We start from the raw sequence: 24,300 nt of genomic DNA on the forward strand, positions 1-24,300 counted from the left end.
GCCAGATAAGACCCCAGGCTGCTGCGGGAGGCAAAGGAGAAGATTGCTGGGACCATGATAGAGATATTTAAAGACAGGATGAAAAAGATTGTAGATGCTGAAATTTGGAACAAAAATACAGAAGATCAAGGAAAAACTCAGCAGGTCAAGCAGCATCTGTGCAGGCAAAAGGTGTAAGTTGACATTTTGTGTTGAGACCCTGGATCAGGACTGAGAAGGAAAAGAAAAGATTGCCAGCATGTCACAGACAAGGGAGAGGTGGGACAGAGGCTGGTAGGTGGAGCCAGATGGGGAGAGGATGATGGGTAGTTGGGAACAAGTGGGGCGGGAGGCGAATGGAAGAGGTAAGCAAAGGAAGAAGAAAACTAGGTGGACAGGTTTGTGTGCATGGCAGGAGAACACAGGGGGAGTGAGTTTCCTGAAATTGGAAAATTCAGTATTCATACCATTGGTTTGTAAACTTCCCAAGTGGAATATGAGATGTTGTTGTTCCAAGTTTCATTTGGCCACTCTATAAAAATGGAGAAGGCTGAGAACAGACAGGTCAGTGTGGGAGTGTGAAGAAGAGTTGAAATGACACCTAACCGGAATCTCGAGGTGGCTGCTGAGTAAAGTGCACAGGTGCTCCACAAAATGGATGTCTAGTCTGTACTTGATTTCACCAGTGTATAGGAGGCCACATCATGAGCACCTGCAGTAGGCGAGCTTGGAAGAAATGCAGGTGAACCTCTGCTTCATCTGGAAGGGCTCTTTAGGTCCCTGGATGGTGGTGAGGGAGGAGGTGAAGGGACAGGTGTTACACCTCCTATGTTTGCAGGGGAAAGTGCCAGGGGACGGGGAGGGGTGGGTGGGGAGCAATAAGCGGACAAGAGAGTCATAAAGAGAGTAGCCACTGTGGAAAGCAAAAAAGGGGTGAAAGGGGTGGGGGGGGGAGAGGGAAAGCCGCGACTAGTGTTGGGATCACGTTGGAGCTGGCAGAAATGGCAGAGGATGATGTGTTGGACATGGAGGCTGGTGTGGTGAAAGGTGAGGACCAAGGGAACTCTATTACTGTTCTGCCTGGGGAGAGGGAGGGTAAGAACAGGCATTTGGGAAATGGAGGAAATGCATGTGAGGGCTCCATCAACTAAGCCATACTTTTGGAAGAAGGAGGACATTTCAGTAGCCTTAAAGGAGAAGGCTTCAACTTGCGAACAGATGCGGCAGAGGTGGAGAAATTGAGAAAATCGAGTGCAGGCAGCGGCACCAATGCAGTCATCAATGGAGCAGAAAAGAAGTTGGGGAGTTTGGTGTCAGAATAGGCTTGGAACAAGGACTGTTCCATATAGCCAACAGAAAAATAGGGACTGTGGGAGTGCAAATTTGAAACGGGGAGAGACAAAGCTGTGGGAAAGAGAGAGAAAGGGATAGAAGATGCCAGCACATGTTGATGAGGGCTGAGCACAGTACATGCAGAGAAAACCACTGGGAGAAGTGGTGAAAGGACTTACCTGAGATCCTGGCTGGGACCAAATCATAGATTTTTAAGTCTTTGCTTGCTGCTAATTACAGGCTAGTGAATGTAGTGCCAGTGGTAAGGAAGCAACTGGAAAAATTCTGAAGGACAGGATTAACACTTGGATAGACGGGTTGATTAGAGATTGATCAGGGATAGTAAGCACACCTTTGTTGGTGGGAAATCTGACTAATTTGATTGAGTTTTTTGAAGAAGTAACAAACTCTATTAAGAGTAATGTGGTAAATGTAATCTACATGGATTTCTGTAATGCTTTTCACAAGGTCCCACATGGCAGGCCAGTCCTAAACGTTAAAGCAATGGGATCCAAGGCAAGTTGGCAAATTGGATCCAAAGTTGTGTTGGTAGTAAGAAATAGATAATGGTGGAGGTTATGACCAGTAGTTTGCCATAAGGATCAGTGTTGGGACCCTTGGTGTTTGTCCTATATGTTAATAATTTGGATATGAATACAGGAGGTAGGATTAATATGTTTGCAGATGACACAAACATTGGTAGTGCTGTTGATAGTGAGGAGGATAGTCTTAGATCACAGAATGATATTGATCAGTTGGTAAATTGGGCAGGCCAATGGTAGATGGAATTTAATCTGGATAAGTGTGTCTTGGCCGGTCTAATAAGGATATGACATATGTCAAGAGTGGTAGGATTCTAGGGAGTATTGCAGAGTAAAGTAACATTGGCAAAACAAGTCCATAGATCCAGAAAGGTAGCAGCACAAGTGGAAAAATTGTCTTCATTAGGAGGGGCATAGAATATAAGAGCATGGAGGTCATGATGCAATTTATAAAACTTTGGTTAGGCTATAGCTGGAGTATTGTGTACAGTTCTGGTTATTACACTATAGAAAGGTTGCGATTGCACTGGGAAAGCTGCAGAAAGGATTGACAACGATATTGCTAGGGACACAGTTTCAACTATGAAGTGAAACTGGATAGGTTGATTTGTTTTTCTTGGAGCAGAGGAGGCAAGGGTGGGGTGGAGGTCCTGATAGAGGTATGCAAAATTATGAGAGGAATAGACAGTATGCATAGTGAGGATTTGTAATGAATTCCCTTTGTCTAGGTTTGATGGAAGTTACCTTTGTCTTTTGATCACGATCTTTGTAAACCCAAGTGCCAGAGTGACAACATGAAGATAAGTATGGGGGATTTTAACATGAAGGTGGACTGGGAAAGCCAGCAAAGCAGTAGATCTCAGGAGAGTGAGTTTGTGGAATGTCTACGGGATGGTTTTTTGGAGCAACTTGTTGATGAGCCCACCAGGGGATCAGCTGTTTTGGATTGGGTGCTGTGTAACGAACCGGAGGTGATTAGGGAACTAAAGGTAAAGGAACCATTAGGAACTAGTGATCACAACATGATTGAGTTCAGTTTCAAATTTGAGAAGGAGAAGCTCATAACTGGTGTATTGATATTTCAGTAGAACAAAGGAAATTACAGTGGTAAGAGAGAGGAGTTGGCCCAAATTGATTGGAAGAGTAAGCTAGCTGGAGGGATGGCGGAGCAGAAATGGAAGGAATTTCTACAAGAAATAAGGAAAATGCAGGATAGATATATTCCAAGAAAAAAAGGATTTGAATGGAAAAAAAGGCACAAATGTGGATAACGAGAGAGGTGAAGGCTAAAATAAAAGCAAAAGGGAGGGCATACAAGGAAGCAAAAATTAGTGGGAAAACAGAAGACTGGGAAATTTTTAAAAACCTGCAGAAAGAAACTAAGAAGGTCGTTAGGAAAGAAAAGACGAATTATGAAAGGAAGTTGGCAGATAACATTCGAAAGGATACTAAGAGTTTTTTAAAATATATAAGGAATAAAAGAGAGACACAGGTTGATATAGGACCAATCGATAACGGTGCAGGAGAGATTATAATTGATGATAAAGAGATGGCAGAAGAACTAAATGAGTATTTTGCATCGGTCTTCACTGTGGAGGACATCAGCAATATACCAGTTAGTCAGGGGTCTCAGGGAATGGAACTGAGTTCAGTTAAGATTACTAGAGAGAAGGTGCTAAGAAAACTAAACGGGCAAAAGACTGATAAGTCTCCCGGACCGGATGAGGTGCATCCCCGGGTTCTGAAGGAGGTAGCTTTAGAGATAGTGGAGGCATTGGTGATAATTTTCCAGGAATCAATAGACTCCGGCATGGTTTCGGAGGACTGGAGGGTCGCAAATGTAGTTCCGCTGCATAAGAAATATGGGAGGCAGCATAAAGGAAATTACAGACCTATTAGTCTGACATCGGTGGTGGGAAAGTTATTGGAATTGATCCTCAAGGATGAGGTTATAGAATAACTAGAGGTTCAAGGCAAGATAGGTCGTAGCCAACATGGTTTTGTGAAGGGAAGATCCTGCCTGACCAACCTATTGGAGTTTTTTGAAGGAATTACAGGTAGGGTGGATAAGGGGGAGGTAGTAGATGTTGTGTATTTAGACATTCAAAAGGCCTTCGACAAGGTACCACATAAGAGACGGATTAATAAGATGAGAGGTCATGGAATTACAGGTAGGATAAAAGAATGGGTGGAGCATTGGCTGGTTGGCAGGAAGCAAAGGGTGGGAATAAAAGGATTCTGTTCTGGTTGGCTACCTGTTACTAGTGGTGTTCCTCAGGGGTCGGTGTTGGGGCCGCTTCTTTTTACTTTGTACATTAACGATTTGGATGATGGAGTAAATGGTTTTGTGGCTAAGTTTGCAGATGACACCAAGATAGGTGGAGGAGTAGAGAGTATCGAGGAGACAGGAAGGTTGCAGAGAGACCTAGATAGTTTAGGAGAATGGGCAAAGAAATGGCAGATGAGATTCATTGTTGAAAAATGTGCAGTTGTACACTTTGGAAACAGAAATAAGCAGGCAGATTATTATCTAGAAGGAGAGAAAATTCAAAGTACAGAAGTACAAAGGGACTTGGGGGTACTCGTGCAGGATACCTTAAAGGTTAACCACCAGGTCGGATCGGTGGTAAAGAAAGCAAATGCTATGTTGGCATTCATTTCGAGAGGTATAGTGTATAAAAGTAAGGAAGTGTTGATGAGGCTCTACGGGGCACTAGTGAGGACTCATTTGGAATACTGTGCACAGTTTTGGGCCCCATATCTGAGGAAAGATGTGCTGATGTTGGAAAGGGTTCAGAGGAGATTTACGAGGATGATTCCCGGAATGAAAGGGCTTACATATGATGAGCATTTGTCGGCTCTTGGACTGTACTCACTGGAGTACAGAAGAATGAGAGGGAACCTCATAGAAACATTTAGAATGTTGAAAGGACTGGACAGAGTAGATGTGGTCAAGCTGTTTCCCTTGGTGGGTGAGTCCAGGACCAGAGGGCACAATCTTAGAATTGGAGGGTACAGGTTTAAAACAGAGATGAGGAGAAACTTCTTTAGCCAGAGGGTGGTGAATTTGTGGAATTCCTTGCCACGTACAGCAGTGGAGGCCAGATCATTGGAGGCGTTTAAGGAGGAGATAGATAGACGTCTAAATAGTTGGGGTATCAAGGGATATGGGGATAAGGCTGGAAATTGGAGTTAGAATAGTGTGTTTCTTCCGCCCCCCCCCCCCCCCCCAATTTCTCATTTCTTTTTCTTTTTTCCCTTTTCTTTGGAGCAGAATCGACTGGCCAAATGGCCTACTTCTGCTCCCTTGTCTTGTGATCTTGTGATCTTGTGAAGTAAAATGGATCCCATGGTAATAGGCCAATTGTCAATATTCTGACAGGATCTTCCATCTTGGTGTAAACTGGCCATTTTGTTCCACTTTAAGACTTGGGATCACTCCTGGTTTTAATCCAAACAATTCTTTAAATTGGCTCTATGGTAAAATTCCATTCCATTTATGTCATCAGCAGTAAGGCCATTTGGACCCAGTACAACAACTTAAAAGTCATGAACTTCCTCGATCTCTATGGATTTGGAGGGCCATTGTTGTTATCATATTTTAGGCAGTTTTCTCATTCCTTTATAAGCAATGTCATTCACATTAGGAAATTTAGATTTGGTGTTCAAGCTCAATCATTTGATACAGGCAGCTCGTAATGCATTGCCCTTCATTGTACTTCACCAGTTTTTAAATTCTGGTAGAGAGCTTGAGGATTCTTTAAAAATTGACGTTTTCCCTGGCAAACCAATTCTGTTCATGTTGTTATTCATCACCCTATCCTAAGTCTTATTTACAGTAATGCTTAAGTATGCTTGACCCGTCAGTGGTTTTATTACTAATGAACAATTTTATACATAACAGGACAACTTTGCATCTTTCCTTTCTTGGCAAATTTGGAATTAGAACCTAGATTTCAATTTTGAGAATTAAATCCTCTAATTCCTTAATATATATTTTTTAACACAATTCTTACAGGGAGCTGAATTAGGCTTTAGTGAACTAACATCGTACATGTTCCCTGAAATAGAATGCACTCTTTATTTTCTAAGTTGCTGTCATTAAGAACATCAGCGGCTATTGACATTATTATTATTTTTGGAATGGCTGTTGTGAGAGTGGCTGAGAGGTGGAAGTGCTGTGTTTGAGCTGTAAGTGCTGAAGCTTTGTCTTGAAAGTCTTTGGCAAGGAGGCTGAACAGTGGTAAGGTAAGATCTTTTACTTTCCTCTGTGGTCTTGGTGATTAAAGGCAGTTAGGGCAGTCATATGCTCCTTCTGCAGGTTATGGAAGATCAAGGAAACGTCCAATGTCCCTGGTGACTATACTTGTGGGAAGTGTGTCTAGCTGTACCAAGCAGCTGGAATTGGAGCTTTTCTGAGGTGGTCAGACCTAAGGTACAGGCAGCAGGTAGTTGGGTGACACCAGAAAAGGTAGAGGGGGTGGTCAGAGAGTACAGGATTCCCCTGTGGCCATTCCTTTGGTAACAAGGATATCATTTTGGATATTGTTGGGGGAGATGACCATTCAGAGGAGAGCAGCAGCCAGGTCTGAGGCTCAATGACTGGCTCTGATGCACAGCAGGGGAGAGTGGAGACCAGGAGAATCATTGTGGTAGAAGTTTTGATAGCCTGAGGGACAGGAGATTCTGTGGCCACAAATGAGACAGTGGTATGTTGTCTCCCAGGTGCCAGGCTTAAGGATGCCTCGAAATTGTTACAGGACATCCTGAAATGGGTGGGTGAGCAGCCAGAGGTCATTGTACACATTGGTACCATCAAAATAGGTAGAAAAGGGGATCAGTTCCTGCAGAGTGAATATAGGGATTTGGGGAGAGGCTAAAAAGCAGAACGTTAAGGGCAGTAAACTCTGGATTACTCCCTGTGCCACATATTAGTGAAGTAAGGAATAGGAGGATAGGAGGAGAGGCATCAACACTTCCTTACTTTTATACACTATACCTCTCGAAATGAATGCCAACATAGCATTCGCTTTCTTTACCACCAATCCGACCTGGTGGTTAACCTTTAAGGTATCCTGCACGAGTACCCCCAAGTCCCTTTGTACTTCTGTACTTTGAATTTTCTCTCCTTCTAGATAATAATCTGCCCGTTTAGTTCTGTTTCCAACGTGTACAACTGCATATGGCTGAGGAGCTGGTGCAGGAGGGAAGGATTCAGGTTCTTGGACTATTGGGATCACATGGGGCAGAGTGACCTGTACCAGAGGGGATGGGTTACACATGAACTGGAGAGGGACCAAAATCCTAGCAAGGAGATTTGCCAGAGCTACTTAGGAGGATTTAAACTAGTCTGGCTGACGAGTGGGACCCAAGGTAGTAATGTGGCAGATGAGAAAGCTGAGGCAAATATGGAAGTTAAAGCAAGCAAGTTCAGTAGGCATGACAGGCAGGGATAGGACAGGGAGCAAGGAAGGTCTGATAGACTAATCTGAATTTATTTTAATGTAAGAAACCTAACAGATGAACTCAGTATATGGATCAGTATGTGGGACTGGGACATTATAATTATTACAGAAACATGGTTGAGGGATGGACAGGACTAGCAGTTCAGTGTTCTGAGGTACAGGCATGATAGAAGTGGAGACAAGGTGGGGGGAGAATTGCATTTTTGATTTGCGAGAACATCACGGCAGTGCATAAAGAGGATATTCCTGGGGAATTGTCCAACGAGGCTATTTGGGTGTAACTCAGGAATAAGACCAATTTGATGGGATTATACTATAAGGCCCCCCAATAGTCAGCAGGAATGAATTAGTGGAGCAAATATGTAGGGAGATTGCAGTTGGCTGTAAGAATAATAGGGTTGTAATAGTAGGTGATTTTAACTTCCCACATATTGACTGGGACTGCCATAGTGCTAAGGGCTTAGGTGGGACAGAATTTGTTAAGTGTGTCGAGGAAAGTTTTCTCGTGTAATGTGTAAATAACTCTAATGTAGAGGGGGCAATTCTTGACCTCCTATTGGGAAAATGAGGCAGGACAAGTGACTGAACTGTCAGTGGGGGAGCACTTTGAGACCAGTTAGTATAATTCTATTTGTTTTGAAATATCTACGAAGGATAGGACTAGTCCACAAGTTAAAGTCCTAAATTGGGGCAAGGCTAATTTGATGGCATTTGGCAGGAACTTGCAAAGGTTGATTGGGAAATTTGTTTGCAGGTAAAGAGAAATCTGGCAAGTGGGAGACTTTTAAAAGTGAAATGGGGAGAGTTCAGGGCCAACATGTTCCTGTTAGAGTGAAGGACAAGGCTGGCAGGATTAGGGAACGCTGGTTGATGAGGAATATTGAGGCTCTGGTCAGGAAAAAGAAGGTGGTATTTGTCAGGTATGGGCAGCTGTGATCAAGCAAACCATTGAGGATATAGGAGTACAATTAAGAGGGAAATCAGGAGGGGAAAAAGAGGAGATGAGGTAGCTTTGGCAGATAAGATAAGATTCTAGATGTATACTGAGAGCAAAAGGGTAACTAGGGAGAGAATAGGTTCCCCCCAAAGATCAACGTGGTTGTCTATGGGTGAAGCCATGGGAGATGGGCAAGACCTTAATTGATCTTAATTAAATATTCCTCATCTGTGGAGAAGGTAGTGGAAGCCAGGGAATTCAGGGAAGAAAGTAGTGATGTCTTGAAACATATCCACCTTACAAAAGAGGAAGTACTGGCAATGTTAAAGTGCACAAAGATGGATAAATCCCCAGGGCCGGGGCCTGTGAGAAGGTAGGGCAGAGATACTTGAATCATCTTTAGCCACAGGTGAACTATCTGAAGACTGGAGGATGGCTTATGTTGTGCCTTTATTTAAGATGGGCTACAAGGACAAGTCGGGGAACTACAGGCCAGTGGATATTAGTAACTGGAGGAGATTCTGAGAGCTAGGATCCAGCTACATTTGGAAAAGCAAGGACTAATTGGGGATAGTCAGCATGGCTTTGTGTGTGGGAAATCATGTCTCTTGAATTTGATTGAGGTGACCAAGAGGGTCAAAGAGGGCAGGGCGGTAGACGTTATCGCTTAGGACTTTAGCAAGGCCTTTGACAAGGCCCCACAGGGTAGGTTAGTCTGGAAGGTTAGATCACATGGGATCCAGGGTGAGCTCACCAATTGGATATAAGCAATAGTGGTTTAGTGGAAAGAGGCAGAAAGTGATAGTGGAGGGTGGTTATTCAGATTGGAGGCCTGTGACCAGTTGTGTACCACAAGGATCAGTGCTGAGTCCACTGTTGTTTATCATCTGTATTAACGATTTGGATAAGAATGTAGTTGGCATTGGTATTGGTTTATTATTGTCACTTGTACCGAGGTACAGTGAAAAGCTTGTCTTACAAACCGATTGTACAGGTCAATTCATTACACACATTGAGTTAGTACAGAGTGCATTGATGTAGTACAGGTAAAAACAATAACAGTACAAAGTAAAGTGTCACAGCTACAGAGAAAGTGCAGTGCAATAAGGTGCAAGGTCACAACAAGGTAGATCGTGAGGTCATAGTCCATCTCATTGTATAAGGGAACTGTTCAATAGTCTTATCACAGTGGGGTAGAAGCTGTCATTAAGTCTGGTGGTACGTGTCCTCAGGCACCTGTATCTTCTACCGGACGGAAGAGGAGAAAAGAGAGAATGTCCCGGGTGGGTGGGTCTTTCATTATGCTGGCTGCTACACCAAGACAACGAGAGGTAAAGACAGAGTCCAAGGAGGGAAGGCTGGTGTCTGTGATGCTCTTGGCTGTGTCCACAACTCTCTGCAGCTTCTTGCGGTCCTGGGCAGAGCAGTTGCCGTACCAAGCCATGATACATCCAGATAAGATGCTTTCAATGGTGCATCGGTAAAAGTTGGTGAGAGTCAAAGGGGACAAACCAAAGTTTTCAGATGACACCAAAATTGGTGGTATAGTGGACAGTGAAGAAGATTATCTAAGATTATCTAGATCAACTGGGAAAGTGGGCCAAGGAATTGGCAGATGGAATTTAACTCGGACAAGTGTGAGCTGTTGCATTTTCATCAGTTAAACCAGGACAGGACTGAGATAGTAAATGGCAGCGCCCTGGAGAATGTTGTAGAGCAGAGACACCAAGGGGTACAGGAAAATAGTTCTCTGAAAGTGGTGACACAGGTAGAGAGGGTGGTGAAAAAGGCATTTGGCATATTTGCCTTCATTGGTCAGGGATTGAGACTGTACTTCAAGTATTGTGTGCAGTTCTGGTCACACAGATGTAGGAAAGATGTCATTAAGCTGGAAAGGATGCAGTAAAGATTCACAAGGATGTTGCTGGGACTGGAGGGCTTGAAACTGGACAGGCTGGGGCTGCTTTCCCTAGAATGTAGGAGACTGAGAAGTGACCTGACAGAGGTTTGTAAAATCATGAGGGGCATAGATAAGTTGAATATTTAGTCTTTTTCCCAGGGTAGGGGAGTCTTAAACTCGAGGATATACATTTAATGTGAGAGGGGAAAGATTTAAAGGAAACCCGAGGGGCAGTTTTTTCACATAGGGTGGTGGGTATGTAGAATGAGCTGTCAGAGGAAGAGTTGGAGGTGGATACAATTGCAACATTTAAAAGACATTTGGACAGTTACATGGAGGGATATGGGCCAAGCACAGGCAAATAGAACTAGCTCAGGTAGGCCTCTTGGTTGGCATTAGAGAGGATGAGATTTCTTTATTAGTTACCTGTACATCGAAACACACAGTGAAATGCATCTTTGCATAGAGTGTTCTGGGAGCAGCCAGCAAGTGTCGCCACGCTTCCGGCGCCAACATAGTATGCCCACAACTTCCTAACCCAAATGTCTTTAGAATGTGGGAGGAAACCCAAGCACCTGGAGGAAACCCATGCAGACATGGGGAGAACGTACAAACTCCTTACAGGCAGCAGCCGGAATTGAACCCGGGTCGCTGGCGCTGTAATAGCCCGAAGGGCCTGTTTCCGTGCAGTATAACTAAAATTCCTTGTTTTATCAACTTCTAATATGCCTTCCTAATTTTAAGATCAACTGTGGAGCTTTGATATCTACTTAAAGTAGGCAATTCTTTGCTAGTTTTGATATTATTATAACAACATTTATATCGTGGAGTCTTTTTAAATTTCACCTGTCCTTTGATTAACTTTAGTTGAGGCATTTCAAAACCTGTTGATATAGATTGTGTAATTTTAAAACTCGGTCAATACTCCATCTTCCGAGCAAGATTGCAGATGGAATCTTGTGTGTGGAGATCAGGAATGGTGGCTTGTCTCCCCAAGTTAGGAGTAGAAATTTGCACAGAAGTGGTTGGGAATTGCTGGGGATGTACATGACTCAAGTCCTAGAACCTGGACAGATGAAATTCACTAACCCGAAACATTGACTCTGTATCCCTGTGATGTTTTCCAGCATTTCCCCTCCCTTGTGTATTGGATAGTTTTCTTCCCTTGGGTAATGGAAGGAAGAGAGGTGTGACTTCCTTTAGAGCTCCTGGTGTTTTTTGTTGGCTGCTGAGTGCCATCACCTAGCAATACCACTGGTTTACTTTTGCCACTCATGCTATCCCTGGTATTGAGTTTAGCTTGAAGATATTGCTTCAGTGGTCACAGCTACTGCTTTGCATGTTGCTGGACAGTGAGCCCTAAGAGAGTCCCATCTGAGCTGAGACCACTATGCCTCTTACCCATATCTCTTGTTCCCATTATTTTTAGTAATATAACCTTGTATTCCAAGAGCATTTTGGCCATTGCCCTGGGAAGATGCTCATTACATCTCCCCAAAGCTGCCTTCTTTTGGAAAGAACTTGTTAGGCACTTTCTTTGTTCCTGTGGAATCTGATCTGTTCTGTAGATAGGATGGGTGGTGGGGCAGAGGGTGTGCCCCAACTAAAATTGACAAATTGACTCCACTTCTATACTTTCATCTTTAGACTATTGGTCCATATCTTAAGCACCATACTGACCATAGTTTAAAGTATTCTTCTCACATATTTCTCCCTTTGTTTGGGTTACTTGCTCTGTAATAATCTGGATTATCAATTTGTTTCCAGGAATTTAGAGATGCATTTGCTATTGTTTGCACTAGCCCTCATATATTACTTTAGTCCCAAAAAGAAGCAGTCCAGGCACAGTTAATCTCCTGCGCACAAGCTTTAAAATGTAATCCAACTAGCTCAGGGTACTGCAAACATTTAATCATTCAAGCTTTTGTATAACATGCCTTGTTTTTATCGTATCAACGATTTGGCATGTTTTGAGACAATCCATTTTAAATATTTGCTTAGCCATCTGTGCTGATTCTAATGTATTCCTTAAAGACTTTCCAGTTCTTTGACCATCTCATTTATTTGGCTTTTTAGGACCGGAGGGGATGGGATGTGTAGGGGTTAATTTTTTGTAGGACAAACTTTTGTTTCTCTGTTTTCTTCCCTAATGGTCTACCTGCTATGTGGGGTAAGCTCAAGGTCTAATGCTTCCAACAGGGAGCTGTGCATCACAGAGACCATGATTGATTGATATTTAGTGTAAATTCATTCACATATCAAAATTGGTAACTAAAAAGCCATCGGACAGAACTTTATTTGGCCACTCCCACATGTGTTCCAAGCTTTTACACATAGAGCCATGCACGAGTAGATTCAACCCCTGTGTCATGCTCAATTGGAGAGCCCTTGTGAAATTGAATAAGAGATGCAATTAACACTGGACAAGGCATAGGAAAGCAGAACTTAAAGGAGGGATATGTTCTACACCTAGACTGGTGTCATCACCCGTCCGCAGGTGTGTTAGGAGTTGGTTCTAGATCAGTCAAGATGAGTGTATGGCATTGTTGTCACAAGCTGCAGGCAAGAGCTCCAGCCACTAAGGTAACCAGAAAGCAAGTGTGAAAAATGTTTTTTTTGGGTGTGGGAGGCAGTGTCAAAAAACAAGGAAAAATTATGCTTGAAACCTAAAATAAAAATGATGTAAAAATGATGATGTAAATACTCAATAGGTCAGGCAGCAGCTTCAGGGAGAGAAGCAGTAAATCTTTTAAGAATGAAAACCCTTTATCAGAACACATGGATGGAGTGGGGAAAGGAGACTTATTTTCATGCTTGGTGGTGGGACACGGGTGATTATGAGGGACTGGAATAGTCAGCTCCACCTATTGTAAAGACAAACGATGTGTACCCAGGACACCCTGGGCACTCCTGGTATGTAAAGCAGGAACTTTGAACAATTGATGTGGATAACATTGTGCAAGTGGGTCAGGGAAGTCCAGCCGAATGTGTACTTGCCCAAAGAGTACTTACTTTGACTTGGGAGTCTTCAATGTTTGCTTAACATGGGTCCAATTATAAAAAGGACTATGCTGCCTTGCAGAGTTCGTTGTTGGATCAATTTTCATTAGTGTTACAAAATGAGTTTCTTATATTTCCTTATGACTTGGAAGGAGCCATTCAGCCCACACGTCTATGCTGTCCCTCATAGCAACAGAAACACAATGGGTCTGTTGTCTCACTACTCCAGAGAGCCAGGTAGGATCTTTGGGTGCTGTCTGTGTGGAGTTTGTACATTCTTCCTGTTACAGCTTGGGTTTCCCCATGTGCTCCAGATTCCTCCCATGTTCCAAAGATTGCTGGTTGGTAGTTTAATTGGTGGTTTCAAATTACCTCTAGTGTGGATGGGTGGCAGGAGTTGATGAGTATGTGGGGAATGAGATTGATGGAATTGCTCTGAAAGCTGGTGTAAACTTGATGGGCTGAATGGCCTCCTCATATGTCGCAAGGAAATTTGAAAAAATAAAACTTTACTTTGACTCTCCTACACCCCACCTATATTTGACTTGGGAGTCTTCAATGTTTGCTTAACATGGGTCCAATTCTCAACTTTTAGAATCATCTGCTTTTGGAATTTAGAGTTTTGTGCAAACTGTGCTCTTTAAACATTACCTCCTGTGAAACTTTCCCCTCCCCTATCCTACATGTGCAGGGCCAAATCTTCGTTCTAGAGCTGCAATTGAACAAGACAGATGTCAGGTTATTTTAACATTTATTTGTTATTCATAGTGTGTAGGGGGATCAATGTTCTTAGGTGGATTTGCAGCTTGCAACACTTCGGAATTTGAGTCCTGAACTGTGGCTACACTTGAGAGCCGGTATTGAAGGGAAAAGAAAGGGCGCAGCAGTGAGTCAGCGGGGAAGCCAAGTCTAGCAGCTCTTCCCTTCCTCTGATCAGTTTGCTGTTCATTTCCTTTGGTAACTTTGCCACGACTGTTGCTCCCAAGTGCTTGATAACAGACCTTTTAACTGTAGCCAATGCATGCTAATGGGGAAACAGATGCAATTCATAATTCAAATATGGAAACATTTGAGCTGAAGTTGAACAATAAACACACACCAATGGGACAAATAGGAGCAGGAGCCCCGTGGCACTGTCTACAACGTGTTCCAGTGAGCAGTATTTCTTAACTCCTGTGTTGGAGAGAGTTGATGCACTAATCCACTGATTGATAGATTTGACCACCTGTCTTTGTCCTAAAGTATGTTTTGTTCTACTGGGCATGGTCATCTAAGTTTTGCTACATCTTTCCTTCAACTGAGAATTCTTCCTCCTCTAAAGTAATTTATTTCTCTTTTTTCAAATGGTTCCAAAATGATTTCCTCTTGGGCTTTCTCCATAGCCCCATTGTGAAAGACTGGCAGCAAAATAGCTTGGGTTCATCTACAATTTGCAACTTTTCCTTCCCTTCTGCTTAATACCCTGCAGGCAGTGAGAAACTCTGTTGTTAGCTGTTATTCGTTCTGTAGGAATGTACACAACAATCACTGGGGTTGCAGCCTACAAATCACTTGCAACTCTGGTGTTAAGTACCAACCCAAACTTCTGCTCAAGTAGTTACTTCACTTATCATGCCTTCAAAAAAGTCATATACAAGCAAAAACCCACAAATGCTGGGAATCTAAAATATGAACTGGAAATGCTGGAAACACTCAGTAGGTCAGCATCTTCAGAGAGAAAGGGTTAATGTTTCAGTTCGATAACCCTTCATTGGAACTGAAACCTTCACAGATATTGCCAGACCCTCTGAGTACTTCTGGCATTTACTGTCCTTTCTGGTCTGTTTATCAGTCGAATAGTATTGGATAGGGTCTCAGTGGGCTGCGGCCTTAGCTCTGAGTCAGAACATTACAGATTTAAGCCCTATTCCAAAAAAGGGAAAATCTAGGTTAATGCTTGAATGCCACACCTCCAGAGATGTCATCCTTTGAAGAGCTGTGAAGCTGAAGCTCTATCTGCCCTCAAATAAGGGTCCCATGACACTGATTTGAAAACTGGCAGAGTTCTACTATGGTACTATCTCTCAGCCAGGATCATCAGGACAGATCATTGAATGATGTTTCTTCTGCATTACTACAATGTCCACATTTCTAAGTACCTAAAGAACCATAAAGCAATTTGAGATGTCCTGAGGATATTAAAGATCTTCATAGAAATATAATTCCTTTTCTTTCTTTCTGTTCCCCAGCCACCAGCTCCACCCTTCTCCCTGGCTACTGTCTGAAGCTGTTCACAACCTTGTTATATTTAATCCTGAAATTACCACATCTGCTCAGTCACTAAGCCCCTATCACTTCTATAAAGTCTGTCCTGGTTCAGCTCATCCCTTCCATAATCCCTCATCCATAGCTCTGCACTTTCAATGTTCTGCTGGCTGACCTCCAGTTTTCCACTATATGTAAATCAGAGCTTATCAACTGGTGCTGCCTATATCTTAACTTGCACAAACTCCTGCTCAACCCTGTGCTTGTTGATTTACTTTTAGTACTGATCTGGCGCTACCTGAATTTTAACATTCTTAATGTTGTTTTCACGTCAGAGACACAAGAGATTCTTCAGATGCTGGAATCTGGAGCAACACACATAAAATGTTGGAGGAACTCAGCAGGTCAGGCAGTATCTATGGGGGGAAATAAACAGGTGACATTTCGGGTCGAGACCCTTCATCAGGACTGGAAAGGAAGTGGGCAGAAGCCAGAATAAAAAGAAGGGGGACACACAGACAGGTGATAGGTGAGATCGGGTGGGGGGGGGGGAAGGTAGTGGGTGGGGGAGGGGGGATGAAAGGGAGTGATGTGAAAAGCTGGGAGATGATAGGTGGAAGAGGCGTAGAGCTGGAGAAGAAGGAATTTGATAGGAGAGGCCAGTAGACCATGAAATAAAGGGAAGGAGGTAGGGAACCAGAAGGAGGTGATGGGCAGGTCTTGAGGGCAGGGGAGGGGAAGGAAAAGGGGTGAGGGGGCCACAGGAATGAGGGAAAACAAAGGGTGGGGGGAATGTTTGTTTTGTTTGGATTGTTTTCACATCCATGGTTTTGAAACCTGGTCCAGTCCTAAAACCTTCAGCTCTCTGCATTTTAATTCTGACCACTTGAGCACCCCCAGTTTTTATAGTCACAACAATGTGCCTTCAGCAACCAACCCTAAATTCTGGAATTCCCCTTTGCTTTCCCCTCTTTCCTCCTGTTTACACTGGCCCTTAAACTAACTTAGACCCCCGTGTTTGATTACCTGCACCAATAACTAAGAACCTCCACTCCTACGCCAGCACTAATGTCGGGAGTTGCCTGCATTTCCCACCATGAGTTTGCATTGCTAGCCCAGGCCATAGTTGATATTGGCATCTTCTGCCCTTGCACTGCAGACAGTGGACTCTAAATCCAGTGGAGCAGTTCAAACTTCCACTGGCTTGACAGCTTTCAGGCTAGAAGCCTGTCCACTGAGTCTATGTAAGGTGCAGGCGCAGCAGATCATTAAAATGAATGGCAGACTTCAGCTGTTGGAGCTCTCATTATGTTCTTACCTTAAGATTTAAAGTTTCTAAATAAATATGTTAAATGTATAAAAATAAACATTATTTTTTTTATTTTTAACAGAGTTACTGAATGTTTGATTGTCAAAGGCATTCACAAGCATTCAATGACTGATAACTTTGAGCTGGTGAACCTTGGGGGCAGGGTCTTGCTAACTGTCACAGTCATTCTGTGTCTGCATTGAGCCCCCCCCCCCCCCCCCCCCCCCCGCCGCCGCCCAAAGACATAGCCAGCGACACTGAATTCTGGAAGCCTGTCCACTGCCATACTGGAACATTGAGAGCCAAAGGGCAGGCAGCCAGTGACTTGCGAAAACAATGGAAGATCTGCTCCAATACCTCCTTGTGTGTAGCAGATTTTGTTTAATAACCCTCCTATGAACCCCCTTGGGATCCTTTATTATAGTTTAAAAGAGCAAAAAAAAATGCAACAGGGAGAAGGAAGAGTGTGCAGGATTGTGCTGTTGGAGCTGATGGGAGTTGATTGTACTGCCAAGCTGTACTTGACCCGATTGGAATAGATGTAGAAATTATCTTTTATTGGTTTAAAAAGAAATGTGATTTACCATAATTGACGCAATATATTAACACAAATCAAATATGATCCCGAGCATCCATGATGATTTCCCCATGCGAGACTGGTCAGTCAAACAGTAAACAGTGATGTAACCTACAGCTTTCAATGACACACTAATGTTCCTCTCTGTTTTATTTTTGGTCTCCATCTTTTTGAGCTAGTCATACCTAAGCCAGTATGAAGGATTCACCTCAAAGAGCTTTTGGTTAATTCTCTGCCTTTGTGCAAAAAAACTTAAGTGCCCCTATTTCAAGGAGATGGCAAATGCTCACTGTCTATCACTATCTTTATTGACTCAATCCATGAATGAACAAATCACAAATGAACAGGTACTCCTGGTCCTCCTCCTTAGATAATATCGTTGAAAACCCTTCCTCATTTTGGCTTCACAAGCGGGCTTGGTGTGTCCTGTTTAGACAACACCTTTGCTAAGCCCACTCTGGCACTAACTTAATTGACTTGACTATCTTTTCTATCTGACGGTTTTGACACCAGGGTCTTCCTTTCCCTTATCTACATTCCAGATAATATGATGTTTATTTTATTTTTTTCAAAGAAAATTTTCCCTATTGCTTTTAGAGCTCTGCTTAAAAGAAATCCTTTGAAGTTTAAGTTATAGAATGCTGTCACAGTATCCTTTCGTTCTTCCTTGATCACAATATGTTGACAATTATTAATAGATTATATTGTTAATATGTTCATGCAATGAATATCTCTGCCTTTCTAATGATAGTCCTATCAACTTATCTGTAATGTAACTTTAAATATTTTGTAGTCTTGCCACATCTATCATGTATTCCTAAAGCTAAGTTGATAGCTCTCTGGCACAGTGAATTTTTATGAGGCCAGCCAATCTCTGGAAAATATGATGGTCCACTATAAAATTGACCAGTTCATCTGATCTTGTTTAAATTTCAGAAGAAAGATGCCCATGAATTCCTTGCATCCAGTGGTATTGTGGCAACTTGAAGAGCAGATGTCTCAGCTGATTGATGCCAATGCGGCACTCATCCAGTACCACTGTGAAGGAAAAATCTAGGTTCTAATTCTCAAGCTCATATTTTTCCACTTTGTATCCATGTCTTGCCATCACGATAAGCAGAGAGTTGTCAGAGGAACCCTGAAAATTCTTCAGATATCATTACTTAGGCTGTCAAAATTTAAAGATTTATGTAACAGCCAATGAGTAACCAAAACATACACTCTCTTCAAGTAGGCTTCACTTGTATTGACTCTGGCCTGAGGTTGTAATGATTTCATGACTTTGACTTGGTGTGTAACACTTTGTAGGAACAGGGTGGGATGGATTCAATGAGCACTGTTGAGCTGCTTGTAAGTGCATTTGTGCCTAGAAATTGGTGATGACTTTTGCTGTCAGTCCAAGGAAAAATCACTCAACTTGGCACTGGTTACTTTTACCACTTCTCAGGAAACTGAAAATTTGCTAAATGTGTGACAAAGCTGGATCACAGTCATAGAATCACGGTCATAGAATTATACAGCATGGAAACAGGCCCTTTAGCCCAACTCGTCCATGCTGACCATGGTGCCCACCAAGCCAGCCCCACTTGCCCATGTTTGGCCCATATCCCTCTAAGCATCATGAACTTACCCAAATGTTGTTATTGTATCTGCCTCAAGCACTTTGTCTGGCAGCTCATTCCATAATACCAATGAGGAGTGACCTTATAGAGGTACATAAAGTCATTAGGGGTATAGATAGGGTGAATGCACAGAGTCTTCTTTCCAGGGAAGGAGAACCAAAAACTAGAGGGCATAGCTTTAAGGTGAGAGGGGAAGGATTTAAAAGGGACCTGAGGGGCAACTTCTTCATGCAGAGGGTGGTGAGTACATGATCTAACGGCAAAGTCTTCAATGCTGTTCGTGACCTTCTGACTCCAAGACAAAGGTACTGTCACTGGGACGTGCTGATAGTGGAGTATATAATTTTATATCCTTCACTAGCAGACTGTTCTCCCAGTGATTTTTATTTACCATTTACATTTAATGATTGGAATCCAATTGTTTTTGCACCCAAACTTGTGATGTACAATTCTCGCAGGTCTGGCTGCTCATCCATTTGACTTGAGATGAGGAAGGTCAACCAGTCAAAGCTCACCAGGATTGTTGATTGCCAATCACACTTCTTCAGGGACTGGTTGGTTGTTTTATGTTCCAGACAGGGTGGGAATGTCTCCCTCCACCACCAGGCCAATGAGGTACCTCAACACTTCCACTCCTTTCATGCAGCGGATTGTGCTCTGTCACTTTTATAACAAAGTTCCTGTTGTTTTTTTTTACAAGCAGATCATTAGCCTTGTATACAGAAGAACCAGTTCAATGCCGTAGAGATGTTCCACTGTGCTCCCATCAAATACCTCTCCATTGCTGAATTTTCACCCTGTTGTCAGGCCTTAAAGAAATTTAGAGGCAGAAAACTTCTATTTTTCTTATTCCTGTATCCTTCATCAGTTTATTTTACTGTAAAATTCTTGAAGGTTGAATAGGGTCCCAGAGCCATTTCTTAACTCTTCTGAGCAACAGCCACAGGATTGCTGCAAACTGTATTTCTCTCTGATGGGAACATCTTCTCCAAACCCAATTCCATCATGTTCCCACATCATGAACATCAGAAACATAAGGATTTTGAATCCAAAACATGTTTTTAAAATGTACCCTCTCTTAGTTTTTACACCATCAAATAGAATGTGATTTGGTTGACAGCAGTGGCTCAGTTGGTAGTGCCTCTTAGGTAAGTGGTTATGGGTTGGAATGCATTCCAGACTGACTTCGCATCGTATTGTTGAGGGCTGGCCAAACTATTGAAAATGCCATCTGTCTTCTTGGAGTTAAGCATGTTCTGTTTTCTTGAGTAAATGCAAAGAATCTCTTGGTGTGATGTTGGAGAAAGCAGGAGATTTTTCCCAGTCTAACAATATTTATCCAATAACCGACAACATAGAAACAAATTACTCAGGTCATTATAACATGACAATTCATGGGACCTGGCTATATGAAAATTGGTTGCTGTATTTCTTGCATAAAAGAAATGACTGCACTTCAAAACTACTTTTATTAGTTGTAATGCTCTTTGGTCACAAAATATGGTAAAGAAATACAAATATCTCCTGCACCAATTTGGAAGGAAATTTAAGGATTATTAATGAATTGATCAACTTGAAGCTTCTTGTCTATCTCAGTAGCTTTGCTTAATACTGTATCACCCATTTTAGACAGTCAATATTTACCAACTTTAACATTAATTTTGCTGTAATTAAATCCTTTTGAAGGTTAATTAAATTCAGGCTTTCCCTGCTGTTATTCTAGGGAATGCATACACACCAGTTGAAAAGTAAAAGGGGAAAAAATGTGTTATCAAGTCTCTGTTCTCTCCGACTTTTTCCTGGGGATATCTTAAATGAAGGGGACTGAGGGGTAGTGGATGGTGAATGCTTGGGCCCGAAGTGACATGAGATGGGGAATGTAGCAATGTTTCCTACTTCATTTTCCTGACTGCCATTCATTGAGGTTACTCAGAAGCAGCAGCACTTGGGTCACAAGATCACAAGATCACAAGATCACAAGATAAGGGAGCAGAAGCAGGCCATTCGGCCCATCGAGTCTGCTCCAAGGAAAAGGGAAAAAGAAATGGGGTGGGAAAAAAAGAGAGAGAAAAAAAAAACTATTCTAATCCCATTTGCCAGCCTTATCCCCATATCCCTTGATACCCTGACTATTTAGATATCTGTCTATCTCCTCCTTGAATACCCCCACTGATCTGGCCTCCACTGCTGTGCGTGGCAAGGAGTTCCACAATTTCACCACCCTCTGGGTAAAGAAACTTCTCCTCATCTCTGTCTTGAAACTGTACCCTCTAATTCTAAGATTGTGCCCTCTGGTCCTGGACACGCCCACCAAGGGAAACAGCCTAGCCACATCTACTCTATCCTTACCTGTCAACATTTTAAATGTCGCTACGAGGTCCCCTCTCATCCTTCTGTACTCCAGCGAGTACAGTCCAAGAGCCGACAAACGCTCATCATACTCAAGCCCTTTCATTCCTGGAATCATTCTCGTAAATCTCCTCTGAACCCTCTCCAACGTCAGCACATCCTTCCTAAGATGCGGGGCCCAAAACTGCGCACAGTATTCCAAATGAGGCCTCACTAGCGCCCCGTAGAGCCTCATCAACACTTCCTTACTTTTATACACTATACCTCTCGAGATGAATGCCAACATAGCATTCGCTTTCTTAACCACCGATCCAACCTGGTGGTTAACTTTTAAGGTATCTTGTACGAGTACCCCCAAGTCCCTTTGTACTACCGCACTATCAATCTTCTCTCCTTCTAGATAATAATCTACCCGCTTATTTCTACTTCCAAAGTGTACAACTGCACATTTCTCAACATTGAACATTGAATCTCATCTTTTTGCCTTCAACAGTAATCACATGATCCTGATCTTCTGCCCATTCCTAGTGCTGAAGGTCTTCCAGGGTTGGAATTCTGTCCCAGTTTCCATGGTTATGGGTGAATTATTGGGTGTATTTGGATTTTCAGGTAAAGTGCCACCAGAGGTTATAAACCAAAATTACTTTGAGGGTAATGTAGTGGTGTGGGTTGAGGATTGGCTAACAGGCAGAGTCGGAATATCAATGGAATTTTTTACCCTAAAGCACTGTGGAGACTCAGTCACTGGTGTGATCAAGATTACTGTATATTAAGGGAATCAAGGGATATGGAGTTAGTGCAAAAGGTAGAAACCATGATCTTCCTGCACAGGGGAATCAGTCACTAGGTTCTGAAGAGCTTCTGTTTCTTACGTTCTTAGAAGCAGAAATATTTAAAATTGCTGAAGAAAAATACTGTGTATGCTCGATTATTTGAAATAAAACAGGAAATGCTGATTATCCCCATAGAATTGTTGCTTGAAGGAAAATTCAAATGGCATACCAGAACTACTTCCAAATATTGCAGAGAATGGAAAGAATATAAGCTGTGCAACACAGAAAATTGTGGTCAAAGATTGTAAGAGAATGGTTATATTTTTGTTTCTGCAGGTACATGGCCATTATTCATCCTCTACAGCCAAGACTGTCAGCAACAGTAACTAAAGTCATCATTGCAAGCATCTGGAGTTTGGCCACTATTCTTGCATTCCCTCTGTGCTATTACTCAGAAATCAAGCAGCAGCCAGGGCGTGTTCTTTGCCAACTGAATTGGCCAGGAGATTTCATGTAAGTGTGAGCCATCTTTATACAAGGGGTTCCCATAAGAACAGCATTGCATTAGCCTTTGCATTACAGCATTTGGAACATGCAGGCAGGAATGAATGAGGATGCAATGTGCACAGATAAGATTAAGTGAGTGGCATTAACCTCTGCACTAGTACATAATGCTAAATCAGAAGCTGTAAGACTACTGTGACTTGCTTTTTGTATCATCGTTATCAACATGATGGGGAATGTAACATGTTCTCATTTCAACTAGCTAGGTTCAACATCAAGCAGTCCTAGGTATATTACCACATCTGCTATGTCTCAGTGACAGAGCAGGCCAACACAAACACCCTCCGGTTTGGGCGCACTTAGCCATTCTTTCATTTATCCAAGCTGAACATCATGGAATACCCTTCCCAACAGGCTTGTGACAGCACTTTCACAAGGATCTCAGTGCTTCAATATTTCTCTCAGGTCTACTAAGTTTGACCAATAAGTAGGTCTTGTCTGCAAGCAGCTCTATTTCATTAGGAGTTTGAGGAGAATTGGTATGACACCAAAGACTCTTACAAATTTCTATAGATGTGTGGTGGAGAGCAGCCTGACTGGTTGCATCACAGCCTGGTATGGAGGCTCCAATGCACAGGATCGCAAGAGGCTGCAGAGGCTTATAGACTCAGCTAGTTCCATCACTGACACAACCCTCCCCACCATCGAGGATATCTTCAGGAGGTGGTGCCTCAAGAAGGCAGCATCTATCATTAAGGACCCTCATCTCGGGACATGCCCTCTTCTTGTTACTACGATCAGGGACGAGGTACAGGAGCCTGAAGACCTACATTCAGCAATTCTGGAACAGCTTCTTCCCCTCCACCATCAGATTTCTGAATGATCCATGAACCCATGAATACTACCTCATTATTCCTTTTTTTCACACTATTTTTTTATTTTTGTAATTTATGGATTTTTATGTCTTTGCACTGTACTGCTGCCACAAAACAACAAACTTCACGTCATATGTCAGTGATAATAAGTCTGATTCTGATTCTGAATACCTACGTCCCAACTCTTTTTTTCTAAAGCCTATGTGTACATTTTGTATGGCCCATTGGATGTCCTTGAGATCTGAGACTGAGATGACCAACTTATGGCTTTGGTTTCTTCTGTCTCTCTGTTTGTTAATCTGCTTTTAATTCACAACATACATATTTCTCCATTTTACTTCCCTTAAGCTATTTTGCCAGCACCTGGCGATGTGGTAATCATTTGCAAAGTCCCATCAGCAACCATCCATCAAGATGTATACATGAAGTAGTCCAATGGATAACCAAGAATAATATTCCAGCAAATGTATTAAAAATAACAAAATTGATTTACTTCTGGACATAGGAAGCAAACAATTTCTTCCAAGACTCAACAGCAGGCTTTTTTTTATGTCATTAATATCACCGGTTCCTCCGGGAGCTCTTGTGGCAAGGCCTGAATTGAATACAGTTTCTAATCTTTCCCACAGTCCTGCACCAGTCAACACATGACACTGATACAGCTATTCCTAAACACGGTAAATGTACTAAATAAAAGTGTCACTTGGCTGACATAAGTGGATCACACTGCTGTGAGACACATAGCATTTGATATCTGTACTATTATATATCTAGAGGTGCAGGTGGATACCAAGGCTGGGTAGACACAAGCTCTTGGAGGAGGCAATATTCATTCGTAACTCCAAGTATAATTTTAATCTCACAACGTCACCACACTGACTTTCTAAATGTG

At 42.5% G+C, this 24,300-nt stretch overlaps 1 protein-coding gene across 1 annotated transcript in view; it reads left to right on the plus strand.

Moving 5' to 3' along the window:
* LOC127572601 (neuromedin-K receptor-like) overlaps window positions 1-24,300 on the plus strand; it is a 54,908-nt gene that overhangs the window by 12,680 nt on the left and 17,928 nt on the right. The window contains exon 2 of the mRNA XM_052020037.1: window positions 22,366-22,542. Within this exon, the coding sequence (XP_051875997.1) occupies window positions 22,366-22,542 (177 nt within the window). The remainder of the gene's footprint in view (window positions 1-22,365; window positions 22,543-24,300) is intronic.

Source organism: Pristis pectinata, chromosome 7, assembly GCF_009764475.1.
Source record: "Pristis pectinata isolate sPriPec2 chromosome 7, sPriPec2.1.pri, whole genome shotgun sequence".
Lineage (NCBI taxonomy): Eukaryota > Metazoa > Chordata > Chondrichthyes > Rhinopristiformes > Pristidae > Pristis > Pristis pectinata.